Source organism: Calonectris borealis, chromosome 7 (assembly GCF_964195595.1).
Source record: "Calonectris borealis chromosome 7, bCalBor7.hap1.2, whole genome shotgun sequence".
Classification (NCBI taxonomy): Eukaryota; Metazoa; Chordata; class Aves; order Procellariiformes; family Procellariidae; genus Calonectris; species Calonectris borealis.
In genome coordinates, this window is record NC_134318.1 from 30,758,925 (window position 1) to 30,779,976 (window position 21,052).

The following is a 21,052-nucleotide window of genomic DNA, read 5'->3' on the forward strand; positions in this document are numbered from 1 at the left end:
AGCATCCATTCAAGTACAGACAAATTCTATTAGGCCTCACAGACCTAATATGGCAGTTGGTTTTTTCCCCAATACCTCTCATAATTCACTTTACAGTGAATTATGTAAAGATTATGTGAAGATTATGTAAAGAACAAAGTGTTTTATGCAGTTCATCATCTGCACATAATATAAGAGGCAGTAAGGCAGAAGAAAAAGGCAATGCCCCTGATGAGCATACATTATCTTCATTTTCTATGTTCTAAGTGATCTGAAATATAAGCAGCTTGTGTAATCAGCATCAGTACAGGATGTTTGTTTGTATTTATTGATTGTCCTAGAAACCAAGGACATCAGCAGTTACACAGTTAAAAATCTCTGCGAATCTGAATGCATGAAGCCATGAAAAGAGAATGAGGTCAGGAAAGTATCATTCCCTATTTTTATTTTTTATTCTGCTTTATAAGAAAGTTTATGGCAGAAACCTGTGGTATACTAATCTGATAATACATTTGTCCATTGAAAAGACGTAGTATAATGCTAGTATCATCTTATGCATGGTAGTTTTGGTGTCTCATATATCACAAGCCACCAAATAGGAATTGATGGTCTTTTAATCTTAGAAGAGAATCCCAGATTTGCAAGTTAAATGTTTTCACACTGGCAGATACTTCTAGTTGGTAGTCAGGTGAAAGTAAATTTCAAACAAAATGAGAACACTTTTGATGCCTCTCAAAAGAGGCATCTCAAGGGAGGCTAATAAGTAAATGATCAAATACAAGTGAGACAAACGGGCAGGTCCAATACTGACAGTGGTATGGGAATGTATTTCAGAAGCAGGAGTTGCTGTCTGGAATAAAGCCTTCAATGTTTCCATAGCTGAGACATTTTCAGAGACAAAAAGAAAACAAATCTCAAAGGGAAGTAAGGATATCTGAAGGTTACTATCAGTTTAGCACGGGAATAGGTTTTCAAGGTTTGAAAAAGTCATATTAGCTTGGGCATGGTTAAATGCTGACATGCTTATACTGCTTCTGGGATACAGATTAGTACCTCCACTGCACAGATATATTACTATGCTAGGACCTCTGTCAGAAATCTCTACATTGTACTGCACTGTGCAATAGCAACATCTTGTAAATCTCCTGTCAAAATGGATTTCAAAAATATTGTTGAGACAACAGATCTATTTACTGGGTTGTACCTGTTTAACAGACATTAAAATTATTAATTTACTAACACCTATTTGCATAAAAAGCATAATGACTTGAAATAGTAAAAAGGAAAAAAATCAGCAACTACCATGAATGTTTCTGCTTCATCTCCTACCAGTCCAGCAATGGCTGAAACTGGCAAATCAGGGCCATGGTACGGATCTTCACTACAAGAAACTGGGAAAAACAAATCCTCATGAGGACTCACGGACCCTTGTCCATCAGGGAGTTTCACAGGGCTGTGAAAAAGCAAGAGACACTGTCTGAGGAAAAGAAATATTATGAATAGTAAATGCTGATATAAAACTGAGAAGCATGTTTTCAAAACTTTGAGACACTAAGTCAGTTAACGGGCTTTACTTCTGCAAGAGTAATGGAGGATTGTTGTAGACTATCATTCTACATGGCACATACCATTTCACTGAAAAGTAACAGTAATTCTACTACAAAAGAGGAATGTTCCTAACTGGCAGAAACGGATTGCCATGTTCTAGCTCAGTGTCTTTTCTTGTTGCCTTGTATAAACAACTATTCTATGCTACTGTTTCCTTATTAACCAGGATTAATAAAGTCACACACCTAACTTGCATATGCTGTGAGGATTCATGCTTAATGTTTATTTGGAGAAAGTTTAACGATGATGAAAAATTAGTAGTAGTATTTGCCTGTGGCACTCTGGTAATCGGTGTATGAGTGGCTCTTACAATGCACGAGTTGAGGATTCTATAGTTTACAAACTATGTTGATTTATGACTTGGAAAAAATTTATGTAAAATAAACAATTCTCAGTGGAGGTTTAACCTCTACTGAACGGAATGAAAAGTGAGAAAGAAGGAGTATATATGTATTTTCACATGTGTACTCCACACTGACAAAAGGCAAAAACCTCTTCAGTATTCTTTTCAGATCGCAAATTAAGGCCTTGTCTATACTTTCACTAGCATAACTGTGTCGGTGACAATGTGTTGGATATATTCATAGTTAACGAGATTAAACACACTTGGGAATTGTAGGGTAGCTGCCACTGAAACAGCATAGGTGTTATACTTCAAGGACTCCAACTTGAATGATACATACTACTTTTATACCAGCCTCAAAAACATTTTAGCATAAATAAATTCTAGGTTTGCTGTGCTCAGTGAATTGCATTGACAGAGCCACCCCCTCTGGACCTGTAAATTGGCCACACAAGCTGGAAATCACACAGCAAACTGATACTGCTTTTGGTACAATTTATGATTACAACAACATATGGTTTAACTGTGCTTATTAGGAAGCAACTTGATCCGGATTTGGTGGTTTCATAGCTACAAAAGGAATGCTCAACATAGCCACTTGCAGGAAAGCAGTCCAGGCACTACCTTAATTCATTCACGCAGCTTTTGATAGAGGCTGCCAAAGCAGCTGATTAGCATTAGCTTCATGATGTGCATAATCTGGACATGTGAGTGCTAAGAAATGAAATCATAAATTCAGTTCACTTGATTGGCTAGATAGATTCACACTGGTTGTGATTTAGCAATTACTGATTGCAATTGCTAGGTGAACTAAACTGCATTAAATTCTTTGCAAATAGATGTAAGTTGCTAGTCTTAGTTATTAAAATATACTTCTAGATTTTTCTCTTAACCTGAAGGGTATTCCACTTACTTTCCCTTAAGGTGATGCTCATCTTTATTCCTTTCAATATGCCAGATAGTAATGGAGGTCTCATTAACAAAACACAGTTGTTGCCAATTCATAGGGTTAAAACTTAAAGAGGTCGCTGTTACCCCTGGCTGAGATTCACTGCACAGGAGGATATTTTCTTGCCAGTTCCTTCATTAAGGAGAGTAAAAGAAAATCAAATCCATTAAATAAGTCAAAAACACTCAAGCCAAAGATCTAGATGTGATTATGACTGACATTCAAGATCAAGTTTGGAGAACAAATACTTTGTCACTGACAAAAAATTTCTGCTGTCAAACAAGTTAGGTCCTCTTCAGAATGAAAAGGAGGTGGTTAATCAGCCACACATAAAATTATTACTGCTACAAAAAGACCGAATAGTAAAATAATTTTGAAAACTGATATTTTAGAAACATTATCATGCACTTCCTTTTGTGAAAAGACGAATGGAGTCAAGAGACATGGATTTTTTTCATCAGTTCCATCACTGACTACTTGAATGGGCCCAAACAACTAACTCTTCGGCACCCCAGACCTCAGCTTTGCTTTTCCAATCCGTAAATAAGGATTATAATGCTTGCAGGCTTGCAATTGGAAGGTATTATTACAATTAGGAAATAAAACACAGTCAGCCCATGATTATCTATGGATTAATTACTTAGGTAATACAGTAATTGTGTTGTGAATGCAGACATACAAGCTATGGCTGAATTAACTAACTTGAGCACAAAACAGGACAGAATTTGTGTGGGGCTATGTATTGCTGACACAAGCCTGGGAATCTGCTTTCCACTGACTTTTCTTTTGTCCAGTGTAACCTCTTTTATGTTCTCACCATCTAATTTGCATATTTCTCCATTATCCAGATTAATTCTTGACTGCATTTGCATTTTTAGGTGCTGTCCAAGAACTGATTAACATCATTTGAAGAAAATGGTTAAAACTGTTTCTTAATTTCTTGGACAATATATCTGACTGTTAATCTAAATAACGTTTATAGCTTTAGTATTTGTCATTACTGCTGAGAGGACAAACAACTAAAATGCATACACTGCTGTAAATGGATTTAGTATAATCCTGTTGTTCTGGCCTGTAATAAATTCACTCACAGAAACAGAGCAGGATGCAAGACATCAGTTAATATTGATAGCATATGCAAAAAATGAGAAGTATTCACACACACACAGTAACTCTCATTAAAATTACAGAAAGTTATAAGCTGCAATTCTGACTTTAAGAGATATTAGTGTAGTGCGCTCTCTAAAGGTCTGTCAGCATGTTCTCATCTCATATCTAACAGATAGTGCCAACACTCTCTTATAGTAGATAATTTATTAAGATCTGAAACTATATGGTACATGTATCTGAAAAAGAATCTGGCATTAAGCCTCTCCTTTGAACAAAAAGAATAAAGATCTAGGGATAAAATATCTCAGATGAAAGGCAGCTTTTAGTTATCCATAAGCTTTCTATATTTTGAGACTGACATAACTTTCACAACATCTCTTATACCTCTGATTCCAAACTATTTGCTTAAAATACAAGAACTCTGCAATCATCATATTGTAATGACACATTAAGAATGCTAAACACTGAGATTTCTTTCATCTGTACACATACATTTCTACAATGAATGCAATATAATTGCAAAAATGAAGGTCCTGATCTCACAGTGAATTCACACACCTCTGTTCAAGTTATAAATTCTAAGTTTAATATTGTAAGGTAATTCTATTTTGTTACTAAATTCTTTCTGACTGGAATCTAGGATGGTTCTTTTATGACAATTAGCTGCTGATGATAGTCATATACATGCTGATTCAAATATGTTTAAATTGTTTGGCCCTGGAAATTGCCACTACTTTAAAGCATTTAAAAATTTCTAATATTTCCATTTTTAAGAATAATCTAGAGAAGTCTTTCAAGATGGTGGATTTTTGTTTAAGTGCACACAATGAACGCATTAGACCATATGTGTTATTTCTGCTGTAAGTGACAAGCATGTAAGGTCTTGTCATGACCAAGGCCACTGAGGCTGTCTTGTTGGTTTCTACTGTGATATACACACAGACATCCTTCATGAACTACTGCGTACTATCAGAGTTCGCAGCAAACATTATTCTTCTTCATAGGAATAAAGAAGAGGCATCTGTAATAGTATCTACTACCATTACTAAAATTCTGAAGTTACAGGAGTTTCTGCCTCTTCGCTAATCATTATACAAGAAGAGGTCATCATTAAATTGGGAGTGTACAGAATATTCCTTACATGTCCTTGCTTGCCTTCCTCTTACTCCACCCTCCCCATTTATTTTGAAGAAGTGCTCAGACTCCACAGTCAACAGAAGCTTGCTGGCAATGGAGGCAAGAGCAGGATTATATTTTTACACAACAATTTAAAAAATTAAATACTTAACTTTCTGTATCTGCACCATATTATATAATATTTCTTTTCATGACAATGAGCAGAAAATGATGATCTAACCCAGTGACCCGTGGTAGTGTAATCACTGAGCAAAACTGTAAGACAGAACTAAGATCAAGCACAAGTAATTAAGAGGACCACTGAACAGTCCAGGGGGACAAAAAGGTAGAAATTGGCTTTAGAACGCTTTTCCTCTTTTCAGCAGGCAACTTTCTTTCACAAACAGCATGGTACTCAACTTCCAAGGGTGAAAAGATAATTAACTGATACTGAAGACTTTAGAAGTACTCCAAAACACAAAACTTTGAACAAAGTAGAAGATAGCTGTAGCAAAGTAGCAGTCATTCTGACTAATGCTAGAAAATAAACAGCAAATTTGGCACAGAAAGTTTGCAGACAAAGATCAATCAGAAAAAAAGAAGGAGATTAAGGCAACCAGTGTGTCTTCCATATTTGTTAACTTAATTTATGCTAAAACAGCACACACACAAAAATATGAATTAAATGTAAATGGTATTAGAGAACTTTTTTTTATTCTTACCATACTGAAAGAACAAATTCTGGGATTGAAGAGTAACTGGCTAGATATGGGCCTGTGAAACTAAACGCAAGTAAGGTGTAGTCCAGCTGAGCATTACCTGAAATGTAAAAATAAAGAACATGGTCTTTAATTACCCCAGAGTTTACTGTATACTATCACAGATAGAGTACTCATCTCAGTTCCTTTATATCCACTTTAACTCTTCAAAGACATTCTTCAGGCCCCCGATTCCTTTGCTTCACTCCAGATTATTGTTTTGATTTGATCATAAAAATGTTCCCTATGTATCACTGCTTGGAATTTTTTCAATTTTTTCCCATAATACCTTGAATTTGTAAAGTATTTTTTCCCCAAGTACCCTGAAATCCTTTGCAGTCATAATTTCATTCATATACATGAAATAAGCAAGTAGTATGATCCTTATTTAAATGGCAAGGAAACTGAAACATGGATAGGGTAAGCAACTTAACTAAGGAGAGAAATGTTATGAGGCAGGCAAAAATATACATTAGATCCCAGACTCCAGAGTTTAACTTCAAGAACTCTCATTCCTCTCACATCTCAAATTTCTCAATGTGGCTTTCAGCAGTCTGCTTGGGAGCCTACTGCAGTATGATTTTTTTTGTTATTCTGACTATTTTCCTAAAATGAATTCCATTTCATTCCATTTGTTTTCCCTTTAGAACAGCTCCATTTTGTATTGTCATATTCGTCCCTAGCTTGAGCCTAACTAAAAGTAGTGCAGTGGAAAATTCCTTCCATTGCTTTCCATGCATCTTGTCATGAGACTGTTTCCTGTCACGCTGTTTTTCAAGTCTTATCAAAAAAATCCTTCAGAAACTGGATGATTTAAGTATTGTTTTAATGAAATGGTGACGGGGAGGGTTACCACATCACTACCTTTTAATTCTGTCAGTTTACTCAGTTCTGGAAAAGTGTAGATATATATGATGGGATTCAGCTTCCGGTCTGAAAAGGCCAGCACTTGACTGTTCCCATTCGCTGCAAAGGCTCCCACCTGGCCAGTCTGACACTGCAGCACTGTCGTCTTCTTTGTTTCAATGTCCAGGAAGAGGATGTAATTGCCACAAGGGTAGCAGATAGTTTGATTGTTGACAAAGCCAAAGTTCTTGTTTGAGAATCCCTGAACCCAGCTTAAGAAAGAGCAACTGAACATTAAAACATTAATCAAAGACACACATTTCTCAAAACACTGTGAAAAACAGAATGTTGTAACCGAAGTTACACTGAACTGATGCTTGATCCTCATACCAACGTTGCAAAACCACAGTAACTTCAAGATCTGGTATTATGGATCACTAGTTCAATGTTTCCAAAAACATAAGGTCAATCTTACCCTGATGGAGCACAAAGGACTGTCATAAGAACACAGAGAGATGCTTATATTTCTTTTAGTTTTCACTAAAAATAAAGTTAGCCAGTTCACAGCTCTGTTTTTGTACTCATATATCATAGTAATAGAGTATACCTTTACTCTGAAAGAATTACACAGGTACAAGCTGAACTGGGGACCCAATTGTGTTTGCTTAACCTTTTTACACTTTCATAGTTCATCTCATCCCCGTAAAATAAAAAATACAAAGGCATGGCTTGTGTTTATATGACCATAACTAGGAGGACTGTTCTGCTTTAAAGATACCAGTACTTTAACATGGTAAAACTTTGCAATGTAAACAGGATGTGTTACACAAGGACTGAAATAAATTACTGAAGAGGAGTCAGCTTATCAATTTACAACGTATCAACAAATTCATAACTGCCTGCAGATGTTTTTACCTTTCAGAAAGTGTGTGGATAAACATCAGGGTCCTCTTATCAAAGGGATTTGCATTTACCACTAAGTGAAGATGTCTGACTGAGCCACAACTTAGTCTGCTAGTACCATGTTAGAAAAGTTTCAGCAGTGTAACACATATCCTCTGTGTACAACACTGCTGTTAGCACCTTCTCTTCTAATTTCTATTCAGAAACTTTCCATCTCTTCTCTTCTTCCAGACAAGAGCATTTACCAGAAAAGATCTTTGTCCTCTGCAATTGCAAGCAGTATTTTTATTCTCCTTTCATGAACATCAGTCAGTCATAAAATCAGCTCAGCTGCTGATCCTCTGTACTCTTACTAGAAGATTGTACAACAGCCTCAGCACTCTCATAGTGAGGAACATTTTTAAATGACTAGTCTTAAGATATTTATGTCCAGCAATAACTTCTCGTTATCTTTTCTTTCGCTACACACCAGAGGAGTAAGTGTAGCCAGAGGGGAGTGAGAGCACACTGACCTCGTGCTCTTGCAGATGAACTGAATACCATGGCAACAAAGAGGAGACATTTCAGCTGATGAATGTTTTTCTGGACCTTTTACACAAGAACTAGATGTATGATGTGCCATGGCACGTAAGCAGACCTTTATGAACATGCTCACAGGACCAGCTCTATGTTTTTCCGCAACACTAGATCTGAATCAGGGGAAATGAAGTCTTTTTAACTTCTGTTTGCAGAGGAAAAATGAAGTCTAGAAAATATGTATGCAGGGATAAATTAATGAGATGACAGTGCAATTTATCATCCTTATGCAACCAGTAAAGGCTTAAGGGGACAAGGATTCAGGCTATTATCTGATGTCAGCTATGACTGGTGCAGTACACACTGAGTCAGGTAATTAGCCATGGCTCACCCACATGTTTTCCATGCTGTGTCTGTCCCCAGTTCTGTATAAACATTGTGTCAGAAGTATTTCAGTCAAAAACTTTGCCAGCTGGTGAAATGTAGATGGGGCAAAGTAATTAGAGTTGCTTGGAAATTTCTTTACAGAGCATTTTGCCACTGAAAAATACTAGTTCATACAAAACAGGTTATATGAAACCATGAGTTTTGTCAAAGTTCTGTGTTTTCTGAAGACATTTCAGTTTCATTCCAATTGCCACTGCAAAACAATTTTTGTCACTTTGTTCTAAAACTGATATGCATACTACTACTGCTAACATTAATTTATAAGAAAGGCAAACTTTAAACTTTTTTATTTTATGGAAATGGGCTTTGCTTCACATTCAATAGGGCTTAAATTATTTTTTTTATTTTGCATATTTTCATTTCATAATGGTGTTTTCACAAAGCAGAAAACCTGGGTCACAGCTCTTCCAAGTAACACCAGTTTGCATGAGGGACCTCCTCTGAATAGCAATAACATGCTTCAGATGGTATCTTTTTTACTCTGCAAGTATCAGAATGGTTAAGGCTGAAATGTGTTTCTCCTATTACTAGAACAAATAATCTTCTTTCCACTAAAAAGTGCTGCACCTATAATTATGGATCTATGTCCCATAAGTGGTGATGAAACAGCTGAAATACTTACAACGGACAAGGAAGTTTAAACATCTGTCCATTACATAGGAAAAAAAAGTCTAAACATCCTAGATTGCTGTGAAAGTCTCAACCAAGGTAGGGCGAGAAGGGCTTAATTCATCTGCAGCTCCTATTGGTTCAGAACCAAAAAATAAGTTGTTGGATTCCAAGAGCTCTGGAAGACACGTGTTTTTGTATACATAGTGTGGGTTATGTTTGTGGGAAATGGAAATCTGAAAGTCTCTGACATGCAGGTTAAGATGCTGAGAGAGAAAGGCACGAGTGAGGACTTAGAATATCAGGAAATTTAAGAGCCATGGCAGGAGAGGATGATAGTGGGGTTTAGGAGGTACAGAACAGCCAGGGAAATTCTAGAGGTTGAAATAGTCTGGGTAAAACAGAAAAGAGATGTGGCCATGAACAGAACTGAACTGCATGGCTTCATGAGGCTAGGTACTGAGAAGAAAAGCATGCCTCCAGAGTTTGCCAGGATTGTGTGCTGCCAGAACCACTACACTGGAAAAGACAACAACTCATGCCACACTTCATATCAACCCATCAAGCTCCAGCTTAAAACTTACTCCCCATTTCATAGCCTCCCTGTGCTAAGGGCAGAGAGCCTAAGTTTCACCCAAAAACACCAAAGAGTTCAGTCCCTGCTATATGCTGCAGTGCAAGTGCTTCTTTCCCTCTCACCCTGCAACTACCTTCCGCCCTAACACAGACCCACAGCACAGCAGCCTCCCTTCCTTTCCCTGCTAGACCTGCCCTATTCTCTGACAGCTGCACAGAGCTGACCCGGGGTGAGAGGAGCTTGGCCCCGGGGGCACAGGACAGGACACCGAGCACCCCGCCGGGGCCGAGGTGCTCAGGAATGTGTGCCGTGTGTGGAGGCGCGAAGGGCGCGGGCTGTCCCGGCCGGCCCCCACCTCACTTCCAGCGCGGCCTCCTCAACCGAGGAGCAGTGTCGGCCCCTCGGGGCCTCGGCGCGAAGCTCCTCACTGGCCGGGCCCGCGCCGTGGGCCTCACCAGCCGCCTCCATCTGCCCCACACCACCACCAGCCTGTTTACACTGGTCTCTTAGGAACAAGAACGGCTTCTGCTATTAGCTGACACAACGCCTCCCGCCAGGCTTAAAACAGAGAGGTGATTGGCCGGCGCCCGTGCGCCAACCAACCAATGAGTACGGGTAGGTATTTAAAGGGCCAGCAGCCGTAAAAGAAGGGGCATGTGGGTTTCCTCTCCTGGGCGGCAGGCGGGTACCAAGGGATGAGCTCTCTGTAGCACATCCAGCCGTGCTCACACTGGCACCGGCCTGTGGCTAATGGGGTAATTCTGCCTGTGAGTGTCTGATATCTGTGGCCTTCACCCTGTGTAATCATTGCTGCTGTGTCTAGGAAGCAGGTAGCTTTATCAGATATGGAAGCGGGTCAGCTTTGGGGGAGTGACTGTGGGTTCCTTCCCTTGGCCACCCCACGGGTCCTTGTTGTGGCCTCTCGCTTGCTGCTCCTGTTCCGGTGGCATTTGGCCTTTCACTTAGCGAGACAGCTGTACCTGGTCTCCCGTTGCTTCGCTTGTTTTTCCTTTCACGAGGTACCACAGTTCTTCTCAGGATGCGTAAGACAGCGCTCCTGAAGCTCCAAAGAGCGCTGAGGAGAAGTTGACCACTGGAAAGAAGAGAAAGTACAGCTACAATCTTTATATACTTATGGCTTTTAGCATGGTAACACAGTAAGAACCTCCAAGTATCTTAAAATCCGAATTAGCAATAACATCTCCTTTTCCCTTTCCTAGAGGGAGAAATGTTATTTATAGTGTCTCGCTTGCTTGTGTTGGTTCGTTATTACTTATCTATACAGTGGCAGTGTGCAGTTTTGCGATACTGCTACGCACCCACAGCACCATGGAGCAACGATGGAGAGTAGCATTCGTGACCAGAGGCAGTGTGACAAGCCTGTACCTTACCTCTTGTCTCCACAGCCAAAATAGGCTGAGGAAATGGGTTTATTTTTCTATGGTGCCTTTGAGGGGCTATTGTAGCACGCAGATTTTGTGATGCTGCTTTGGGTTCCTATGTGCCTGGCTCCAGGCTGTGAGTTAGCAGACTGCCTGTGTTCTTCTTAACTGCTAAAAGAAACTTCAAATGAATTTTCTCTTTTTTCATGACCCAAAATGTTGCTGAATCTTTCCTAAGGGCAGGGACTCAGAGGAATGAGAAATATGTCCTCTAACACAGTTTTTTTTAATGGTAGGAGAAATTATTTTGTTGGCAAAGGACATCTTACATACAGCTTCTGTTTGCCTAGGGCATGGCAGGCTTGTGCAACGAATTACCACTCCCTTTCACTGCTGACATGCTTATTAATTACATAATCAAACAACAATTACAACAAAAAATCATATTGTTCTTCTATTCAAATGGATAACAGTGTCAGGTTCATGGTCACTTTACTAGTGGCCATCTCAGTGTTTGCCTGCAGGAGAGATCACCACGGAAAATATTGGTCTTTGTGACATGATGCCTGAAGCCCAACTCCAGTGACAAAACCAAACCAAAAGTCACCAACCGGCAAAACTTCCCCACTATGCAAGCATGGATCCACTGAGGAGACTGGAGAAGCTCCAGTTCCTCTATTAGCCTTGGGGGTTTGACAGAGACATGTCCATTGCCAGGACGGTCAGGACCATCCCTCCCTTCAGCTATGGCTGCCCCAGCTCTCTGGTGCCTACAAACGTGCCATTTCCTAATAATGTACAGCTCTGACTTGAAGGCTGGGTGGAAGCATGCAGAGCCCCAGGAAGGGAAGCATTTTACTGCTGGGACCAACTTGGACACTGTGTGAAACACAGTAAGAGGAAAGCTCCTCCATTTCCACTTTTATACCCCAGGAAAAGCTGGTATAAGGAAGGCCCCGGTGCCCTCACCTCAACTGAAGAGGAGGCAGAAGGTATGGAGAGGACTTCAGCCCATGCTTTGGTTCTCTCTTCTGCTCTAGGCACATGCTGATGCTCCCACAGGTCATGTCTGGAGAAGCAAGCATGAATCCCTCTATGATTGCAAGGTAGTAGTTAAATTAAATCTAACATTTGCTGTGCCCCCTTGTCTGTTAGGTCGTCTGTTGTCTCCTCTTGGGTTTTCATCATGAAGCAGAGTAGCTGCAGGAGAGAGAAACCGTCCTTGTTATTCTCAAGGTGGGATTGGATTGGATTTTGAAGGGCAATAGGCGATTGCAGTGCTGCCATAGCGGGAGAAGGCCTGGCCCAGGAGGCCCTGTCCGGGGAGGAGGCAGTGAGGGAAGCGGAGGGAGGCCTGGTGCCTCACCAGCTGCTGGAGGCACCACTTGAAAAACATACGCATATGGGGTGGAGTTTTGCCATAGGTTTCCCATTTAAATGGGAGTGCCAGCTGGGGTGGGCTATGCTGCGGTTATAAAGAAGAGAGCATTAAGAGCAGCTTAATGGTGCCGGTCCCAGCGAGTGGGTCAGCATCCCCGGTGGAGAGGACGGTCGGCTCAAGGAGCGACCACCGGGCTGCGCGACGCTCCTCCCACCCAAACCCAAGCCTTCCCCGCTCCGTGGGTGCCAGCCACCTGAGGCAGGGCGCCGACAACCCCCGGGGGAGGAAGGCAGACTGGCCGGCACACAGGCCCTAACATTCCGCTGGCTGCCCGCGCACCCCGGCAGCGGCCCGCCCTCCGCTGAGGGGCGGTGGTTCCCGCCCTCCTGACGGCCGGCGGCGGTGGCAGCGCGGTGGGGCACAGCGCAGCGGAGCACAGCGCAGCGCAGCACAGCGCAGCGCAGCACAGCGCGATGGCGGGCGACAACTCTCGCAGCCTGGGCAAGGGTAAGCGGCGGCCCCGGCGGGCAGGGAAGCGGGCAGGCTGCCGTGTCGCCTCGGCTGGGGCTGGGCGGCCTGTGGAGGGGGCGCGGGACTGGGCGTGAGGCGACTAACGGCTGTAACGATCGGGATAGTTCTCTTTTCACTTCTCTCTCCTCTCTCCTTAGGCAGCGCGGCCCCGGGGCCTGTGCCCGAGGGGGTGATCCGGCTCTACAGCATGCGGTTCTGCCCCTTCGCCCAGAGGACGCGCCTCGTCCTCCGCGCCAAGGGCATCAGGTGAGGCCTTCCCGGCGGGCCGGTATGGCGCGGTGCGCGGCTCCCCGCCGGCTGCCCTGCTCCGCTGTCCGTCGTCCCCCTCCCCCGGTGCCGCTACACCGCGCGCTCCCGTGACGGTCTGTCAGGGCTGGCACGGAGCAGGGGGCGGTTCAAGCTTCCCTTCTTACCTGGGCATCCTAAATGGGTCTTAAACATCCCCGGAAGAACTGAATAAAAAAGGGTTTCTGTGGGCGATTTTACTATAAAGCTTGAACTTCTTAAGACTTTTTTGGGGGGTGGTGTCTTGCTGACATGGGAAATAAGTAGGTTGTGTATGAAATGTTACGTAAAGGCCCAAAGTAAATCCGTAGGGAAAAAACCCAAGCTGATTTTTTTGTGTCACCTGTCATCCTGAATGTTTGCAATAACAGCATTTGAGCTTGTCCTGGGTAAGTGTGAGTGGAGCCTTCATATATGTTGTTGTTTGGTTTTGATGTAAGCTGCAATGAAAATTCTGGGAGATATGAATATTACGTGTTTCTGTTATATTACCGCTTAGCAAAACACAACAGTGAGTGAGTGGCCTTTTTAAAAGGGGAAATGTACTGTGTTCCTATAATGTTTTCTCATTCCTGTACTGTAGTAAGTTAATGGAATTCAGTACTTGTGTTTGTTTCTTTTTCAAGATAGCCAAGTCATTTCAGTGTTTTTAAATGGGGACTAATGCTTCCCTCAGTTTACAGCTTCAAAGTAACAGGGTTTTCCACCTGCTGATTCCCACCAAGTCCCAGGCCTGCCAATGGTTTGTTTACCAGCACTGGGCTAGGAGTCCATGATAGCATAGTGAATGCTTACCACTCAGTTCTCCTGGTAGCAAGATGAGAGTTGGGTTGGTTTGTTTGTTTTGTTTTTTTCTTGGGTCTTTTTTCCGAAGAGTAGGTGCATTGAAACTTCCAGGTCAGTGTAATTTTGCTTTTATTTAGTGTCTTTGGCCTGATTTTTGGAGCTGGGAGGTTTGTTTTAGTATAGTGATCTTAGAGGGGTTTTATTGCTACCTAAACATGGTAGGTGCCTTCTGGTAAGCTTTTAGTTGTTTTGAAGATTCAGCTGTGTTTAGCAGACCTTTGGGCTTACTAGGAATTCACTGAGGTCACACATACAACACAGCATATAACTTGCGTTAATATAACATAGACGTATTTCCCATGTGTCTTTTTTATTGATACCTATTTTGCCTTTACCCTGCATACCTGTTCTATGTGAGGCCATACCCCCACACCTGTTCTACGTGGGGAAGATAAGTAGGTAGGGTGCTCTCCTGATTTGCTCTTGGTGTAAGGTCAGATTAAAGTTCAGCTGCATTTCTTAATTGGAGTGTAGCTTATTTGCAATCAAGTACTTCTTTTTTAGAATGTCCCTGAACCTGCATGTGAAAGTTTGCTGCATTCTGGGCTTGACCTTTGTTTTTAGCATGACTGTAAGGGCTGCCTCTGTGTGCTTGCATGTGTCTTTTATTAGTTTAACAAACAACTCATTGTAAGTCAGTGCTGATTTTCTCCAGCAAAGGGAAGTGCTCCCTGGCAGTATTTCTATGTGTCAAATGGTTAGTTCTGCAAAGGACTTCAGGGAAGACTAAGGAGAGCAGGGGAATGAGAATTCCGCCTCTCAAGTACTGTAGCTATTAAGGTGTAATGACTGCATTTCACCATGGTATGGAGTGGACTGTAGCGGAACTGAGCCTGTTTGGGTCTTGTTTCTTTCGCTCTTTTAGTCATGAAGTAATCAACATCAATCTGAAGAACAAACCTGACTGGTTCTTTGAGAAGAGCCCGTTTGGGCTGGTTCCTGTTCTGGAGACCAGCAAAGGCCAGCTGATCTATGAGTCCCCAATCACTTGCGAGTACTTGGATGAAGCATTTCCGGGGAAGAAGTTGATGCCTTCGGACCCATATGAGCGAGCCTTTCAGAAGATGCTCTTGGAACACTTCTCAAAGGTACTGCGTGATCAGGGTGGGATTGTGTTTCTTACTTTAGCATAGCACCAAAACCAGCAGCTCTGTTGCCAATGCTGCTTTCATCCTTTAAGGCAGGTCTTGTGTCTGGAAAAAAGCATTTAAATAACCAGAGGGGTTATTTGGGGTCTCTTGCCGTGAGCACATACAAACCACTGTGTTTCTGAGTTGCTCCCAGCACTTATGTGCGGGGATGGATGCAGGAAGACAGCCAAACTAGTGAAAGTGTGTATGACTGAGGCAGGATTTTGAGCATCCTACAGTAGACCAAAGGTTAGTAGACGAAACTGCTTGAGACCTAGGCAGTGAAAATTACTGTATTTTAATCTGAGTCTTTCTGTAGGAAGTACTGTATGAATGCGAAATGTGAAGAGTGCCTGACTGAGAGAGCCTACGCCCATGGACAAGAGATGGCAGGTGGCTGTAGACATGGGACCTGTATGAGGAGACTGGTTTTGCCTCTCAGTAGGGGTTGGAGGTGGGCACTGTGGCTGACTGGAAGTAACCTCTCTGAACAAGCATGTGCTTTGAAGGAAGTGAAAGAAGTCACTTGGGTATGAGGAAGCAATGGAAGATGCAAAGAGATGTGGACAAAGAAGGGGGATAGAAGGGAGGATATGTTTACAACAGGCCTTTCTGAATAGGCGTGATGGGAAGAGGGTTACAGGGAAGCGTGTTGCAAGAAATGAAACATGCGCTGAATGTTGGTTGTATGAATGACAAATTCTTAGAAAAATGTTTGTCTATGAGCTTTTGAGAATATAATTTAAGCTGGGCCACTGGGCAACTTTCTGGTACTGTATACTAATTTCTCTGGCAGTTACTAAATTAGAAAATGCACAGGTTTGTAGAAGCCTGCATATCCTGGGCTGCATATCTCTTTCTTAAAGTACCTTAAATGTTGATAATTAAAGTGCATTTGGATTTCAGAAAGTGTAACTGGGAAAAGAGAACCACTCTACACCTTGCTACCTTTTTTTGCTACTTTTTTGGTAGTGTGTGCAAATGGGCAATATGCCCTTCTTTTCATTGTCCTCCTCTTATTACAAGACTAGAATTCATTAGTATTTGCCCTCATTCTTCCTTTAAGCCTTTTATTTCTTTTTCTGAGGTATAAAAGATTTTTATTAATGGACTTTATTTAACTCTCTAAAGCTAAATCTTTAAGATTTAACTTGCATCTAATATCTTACCATCTAACTTAACATTTTAAGCTCTGAGTGTATTACTGTAATAGGAACATTAAAAACTTTATACTTTCCTTTGTATAGATAACACCCATAGTTTTCAAGTATTTTGTGGCAGTCAAAGATGGACAGGACACCACGGCACTGAAAGCAGAGATTGCTGAAAAGTTTGGCAAACTTGAAGAGGTAAGAGTATTTCATGATGATGAACAGGTTGCCAGTCATTGTATGATCCCTTTTTTCTTTCATGCTTTGGCCTTTGGAGCTGGATCTCTTCTCGTTTAGTTGGTAGTTACAGCAATGAACAATCTTTCAATTTACTCTCCCCAGCCTAGGATGCATAACATGTATGATGAAGGCTGTGTGGACTTGTGGAGTTTTTTTGAATTCTAGCTGACTGCTATTGTCATAGATATCTTTGTTCTGCTTTAAATGTAAGGAGACCTTGCAGCATGTTCTAAGAGCAAGGGCTGAGGAGTCTGAGCTGCTGAAGAGCATCTGTGCTGTAGCTCTCCTGAAATCAGTGCAAATACCCTGGTGATGATATAAAATCTTTTTCTTTGAAGAGCTTATCTTTGTTGGGGGTGGGAGGGAGCAGAATGTAATCTCTCCCTGGCAGAAATCCAGCCCTAGGCCATGTTCTGCTACTGGTGGTGTACTGCAACTTCAGCAGAGCTCCAGGAAGTGTCAGGTGGCTTTGATGCTGTGTTAGCAACTTCAGAATCCATGTCAGTAGTGGTTCTTGGCTAGTCTGAACAGCTGTCGGACTTGCCTTTATCATTAACCCATTCCTTCTGCATCTTTAGCAGCCACGACTAATGCTTGTCTGGCTTGATCAAAAAGTGTTCCTCCAGAGCATTTCTCTTCTTGCGCAAAGCTATCAATAGCTTTCAAGTACTTTCCTAATTCTCCTAGCAGTCATGTGCATTCTGCTTCCCCACCCCCTTGAATTGCCAAAGTAAAATTGTTTTCAGGGTAGTCTTGTCTGTCTGATCAGGCTGATGCTGGAGTAATGTAGATGACAAATGAGTTCTTGGGGGAAGCCATGTGTGTATCTCAAATACAGATCTATTAAACATTAAGGAAGAATTAACCTTCTTCCTGCTTTATTAATGCTGTGAAATACTTGATGCTTCTTCAGTGTCTCTATTTTACTATACCCTGAAGGATTTTGCAGCAGCAGCTGAAGGTCAACTGAGGATGGGAGGAAGGAACAGAGCCATGCAAACTTAACTCAGCCTATTGCAAGAGATATTCAAGAAGGGAAGTGTTTTGAAACACTTCTGTATTTAGTTTGCTGCTACCCGACAGAGGGAGCTGTGTTCCCATCTCTGCGACTGTGCAACTGCTGGGTTATATTCTGCCAGACATCTGGTAATTCAGACAGCTTGATGCTTCTTGAAGGACTACTTTAAAATTTTTACTAGATCATGGGGGTTAGGGGACAGGGAGTAAATGCCATAGGAGTATAGTGCTGTGTCCAAAAAGACAAAGATTTGTAAGGTCTCTCAAGTTCCACCTTTAAAACGCCAAAGTATCTGAAAACAGAGGGACTAGTCTTACGCAAGAAGAGACCAAGCTCTGGAGGTTCCTTAAAGCATGTTAAACTTGGATGACCATGGCACTTGAAATGTATCAGAAACATAAATGTCATAGGAGAACTGGCTGCGTTCTTTGTGGCCCTGCTTTCTGTGCTGAGCTGTGGGGATCTCTTTCTGGTGTGTGTGTGTATGTTACACTTGCTTCCTGTTCCCTTTGCACCTGGAATCAAATCCAGTTCTAGATGTAATGTTAGAAATGCTTTCCTGACACCGCTTGGCCTCAAGTGCCATGGGAAAAGAGTTCCTGCTAAAATGGTGTTCTAGTTTACCTGGATATTAAATTTAGCTGGATTTATTGCTTAAGAAATGCATGTGTATTGTTATGTTCGATTAGTCAGTGCCATTAATGCTTTTTGACAAGTAAGAAATCATGAATTGACAGATTCTGAGAGCTAAATTCCTTTTCGTTTGTGCATAAGCTGCAGCTCGCTAGTGATTAATATTTTGTGACAGCTCTGGAGAAGAGCTGGACTGACAGTGTATGAAATAGTTGAGCTTGATACTACAGCTGCTTTACTGACTAGCTATGAGTCCCCAGATACTGCACGCACAGGAAAAATTTGCTGTATGTCCATTATTTGCTGTCTGATCCCTTCCGTATGCCTGCATGCTGCTCCAAAGTGGGCTTTTTGTTACTGTGGTGTTCTGTTGTGGTAATTTTCCTTCTGAGGGCAATTGTCATCTCTCGCCCCTCACAGATCCTGTCCAAACGCAACACTGTGTTTTATGGTGGGGACTCAATCTCCATGCTTGATTACATGATCTGGCCGTGGTTTGAACGTTTGGAACCATTGCAGCTGAAGGAGTGAGTACCTTGCTTAGCTTCGAGTGTGTACTGAAGTGCCTCAGCATAAATATTCTTTGCATACACTCTGCAGCAATGGGCCACTCTTGGGGGCTGCTGAAGAAAGTTTGTGTTGTGTTACAGTTTGGGGGAAGCATCTTCTCAAAAGAGAGATGAGTTGTTCAGGGATCTTCTGTAAACAGGCTTTCTTTCACCAGGTCTGTTTTCCTACCAAATAATTTTGACAGATTCGGAAGAAGTGGTCAAAATACAGGGCTTTCTCTCCATCCCTAACATCATAGATGAAAATGGTCTTTATTTGAAGGAGATGGAGGTATGGAGGCCTAGGTTCAAATTTCTTGGTCCAAAACCTCTAGACTTGAAATGCAGTCTTCTGCTTCTCTTTGGAAATCCTAGGTTGACAAAGGAGGGTGATTTTGTTTTGAGATGGGTATCCTACCTTGCTGTAGCTGATAGATCTGTCCCTGTGTAATAGCATTATTTAATATGTAAATAAATGTCTAGCTCCAGTTACCATGGTATTGCATTAATATATAGGGAAACGGTATCAAAGGAAAACTGTTTTATAGCTGGCTTAAAACAGGACTAAAGAGTCAACTTGTACGAGGAAGTGTGTGGTAAAAGCAGAATATGAGTGTAGAAGTTAGTTTCACCCTGGTGCCTGAAGCATTCTTGAAGAACAAGAAAGATGCAGGGAATCCTTAGCATTGAAACTTCTGGCACTGTAAAATGAGGGCTTTACTGATGGATTGCTGACCTACTTTGTCTCCTGTGTGGCACTTGATTGGAAAGGGAAGTATTACAAGCAATATAGCAACATAGTTCTAGAGTCATGAAGGTATTTGAATGATTAAGGATTTGAGCCATTTTATGTTAAGAAAAGATGCTACCTGGAGCAGTTATGCAGTAACTAAACTTGGGAGTTGGAAACTGTAATGCAAAGTATTTGGGTCAATCTGCCAGAAGAGAATGAAAACAACAATTTACATTATTAAGCTTTCAATTTTCCACACAGTCGTTTTTGTCAAATGTGTCTGAGTAGGTTTATGAATTTAGTCTGTTAATTGAATCCTCAGTTTCCTCAATAGACTGTGTTTGTGTTTTGAGCTGCTGGGTTGCAGTGTAGTACAAACTGCACAGCTTGTCTTGGTATGCAAGAGAGAGGAGAGAAGAGGTTCTTGAGTTGTGGGGGAGGATTCAACCACTGCACACAGCATTTGCTTCAAGAATCACTATTAACAAAGCATTCCAGAGGGAGGCAGTGGTGCACAAGACTCTGCCCTCAGCTCGGATTAGATGATAAATAAGAGCTGTGTCTTTTGCAGCAGGGATAATGTAGGCAAAAACATGCTGATATCTTGCACAGTAAGTGCTCATTTGTGTTTTTGCTCAGCTTTGCAGAGTGCACAAGCTCTGTAAGAACTCTTTCACTTTCCAAATTTTAGTCTGTCTTCTATGATCTGATACATATTTCCGTCACTTGCTCTGAGCTGAACGTTATATTGGGAGAGAGAAAGCAAAACAAGTAGTAAAATAGAACCTTTCAAGCTGTTTTGCTTCCTTGATGCCCTCCCAGTTTCCCATATGTGTTACTCAGTCTCTTCCCTTTTCCCGTAGCTCTTTGAGTCACACCCCAAAGCTCCAACGCTGGATGGAGGCCATGAAGGAGGACCCTGCTGTCAAGGCTACAATGACTGACCCACAGACATTCAAAGATTACCTCCAGCTCTATTTGAAGAATAGCCCTGAGGCATGTGATTATGGTCTCTGAGGTGCCAGTAGGCACATGCTTGCTGAAGTGTCAGTGCTTCTTTTCAGTGTGAGCTGTGGGGATCTAGTGTAATTTGGTGTGGACTTTTCTGTGGTTGCATTTCATAATGGGGAATAAATCTGTGCTGAAAAGGCTGAGAAACCGTCTTTGAACTCCACTCCTTCCTGTCAGGAGGAGGATGTGCTGGCTTCAGGCAGGAGGTGGAAAGTCATTGCTGGCCATGTATATTGCGTGAAGGAAAATGTTGGCTTTACTTCGAGGTGGTGTTCTGCTATCTCTGGCCTCTTTGCAGACATCGCTGGTGGGCAGTCCCTGAACTGTTGCTGTTACTTAGTTTAAAAATTGTAATACTGGTGTCTTGAAAATAAATAAAAAGCAAACAAAGTTGTCTTTAAA

General features: G+C 41.9%; 2 protein-coding genes across 2 annotated transcripts in view; one reads left to right on the plus strand and one right to left on the minus strand.

Moving 5' to 3' along the window:
* The window catches only part of CFAP43 (cilia and flagella associated protein 43), a 50,363-nt gene extending 40,087 nt beyond the window's left edge, over positions 1 to 10,276 (minus strand). Inside the window, exons 1-5 of the mRNA XM_075155000.1 lie at positions 10,117 to 10,276; positions 6,728 to 6,981; positions 5,828 to 5,924; positions 2,844 to 3,011; positions 1,282 to 1,432 (exon numbers count right to left, since the gene is read on the minus strand). Of these exons, the coding sequence (XP_075011101.1) occupies positions 1,282 to 1,432; positions 2,844 to 3,011; positions 5,828 to 5,924; positions 6,728 to 6,981; positions 10,117 to 10,229 (783 nt within the window). The 5' untranslated portion in view covers positions 10,230 to 10,276. The remainder of the gene's footprint in view (positions 1 to 1,281; positions 1,433 to 2,843; positions 3,012 to 5,827; positions 5,925 to 6,727; positions 6,982 to 10,116) is intronic.
* Positions 10,277 to 12,610: 2,334 nt separating this feature from the next.
* Positions 12,611 to 21,052, plus strand: LOC142084378 (glutathione S-transferase omega-1-like). The gene is made up of 6 exons (XM_075154998.1): positions 12,611 to 13,031; positions 13,193 to 13,301; positions 15,052 to 15,274; positions 16,564 to 16,665; positions 18,779 to 18,885; positions 20,503 to 21,052. The coding sequence occupies exons 1-6, from the start codon at positions 12,998 to 13,000 to the stop codon at positions 20,654 to 20,656; spliced, it is 729 nt and encodes a 242-aa protein (XP_075011099.1). The 5' UTR covers positions 12,611 to 12,997; the 3' UTR covers positions 20,657 to 21,052.

Coding starts and splice junctions, on each gene's coding strand:
- LOC142084378 (XM_075154998.1), top strand. CDS start 12,998: ATGGCGGGCGACAACTCTCGCAGCCTGGGCAAGG. Junction 15,275..16,563: donor TCTTGGAACACTTCTCAAAG/GTACTGCGTGAT, acceptor TCCTTTGTATAG/ATAACACCCATAGTTTTCAA. Junction 16,666..18,778: donor AGTTTGGCAAACTTGAAGAG/GTAAGAGTATTT, acceptor CGCCCCTCACAG/ATCCTGTCCAAACGCAACAC.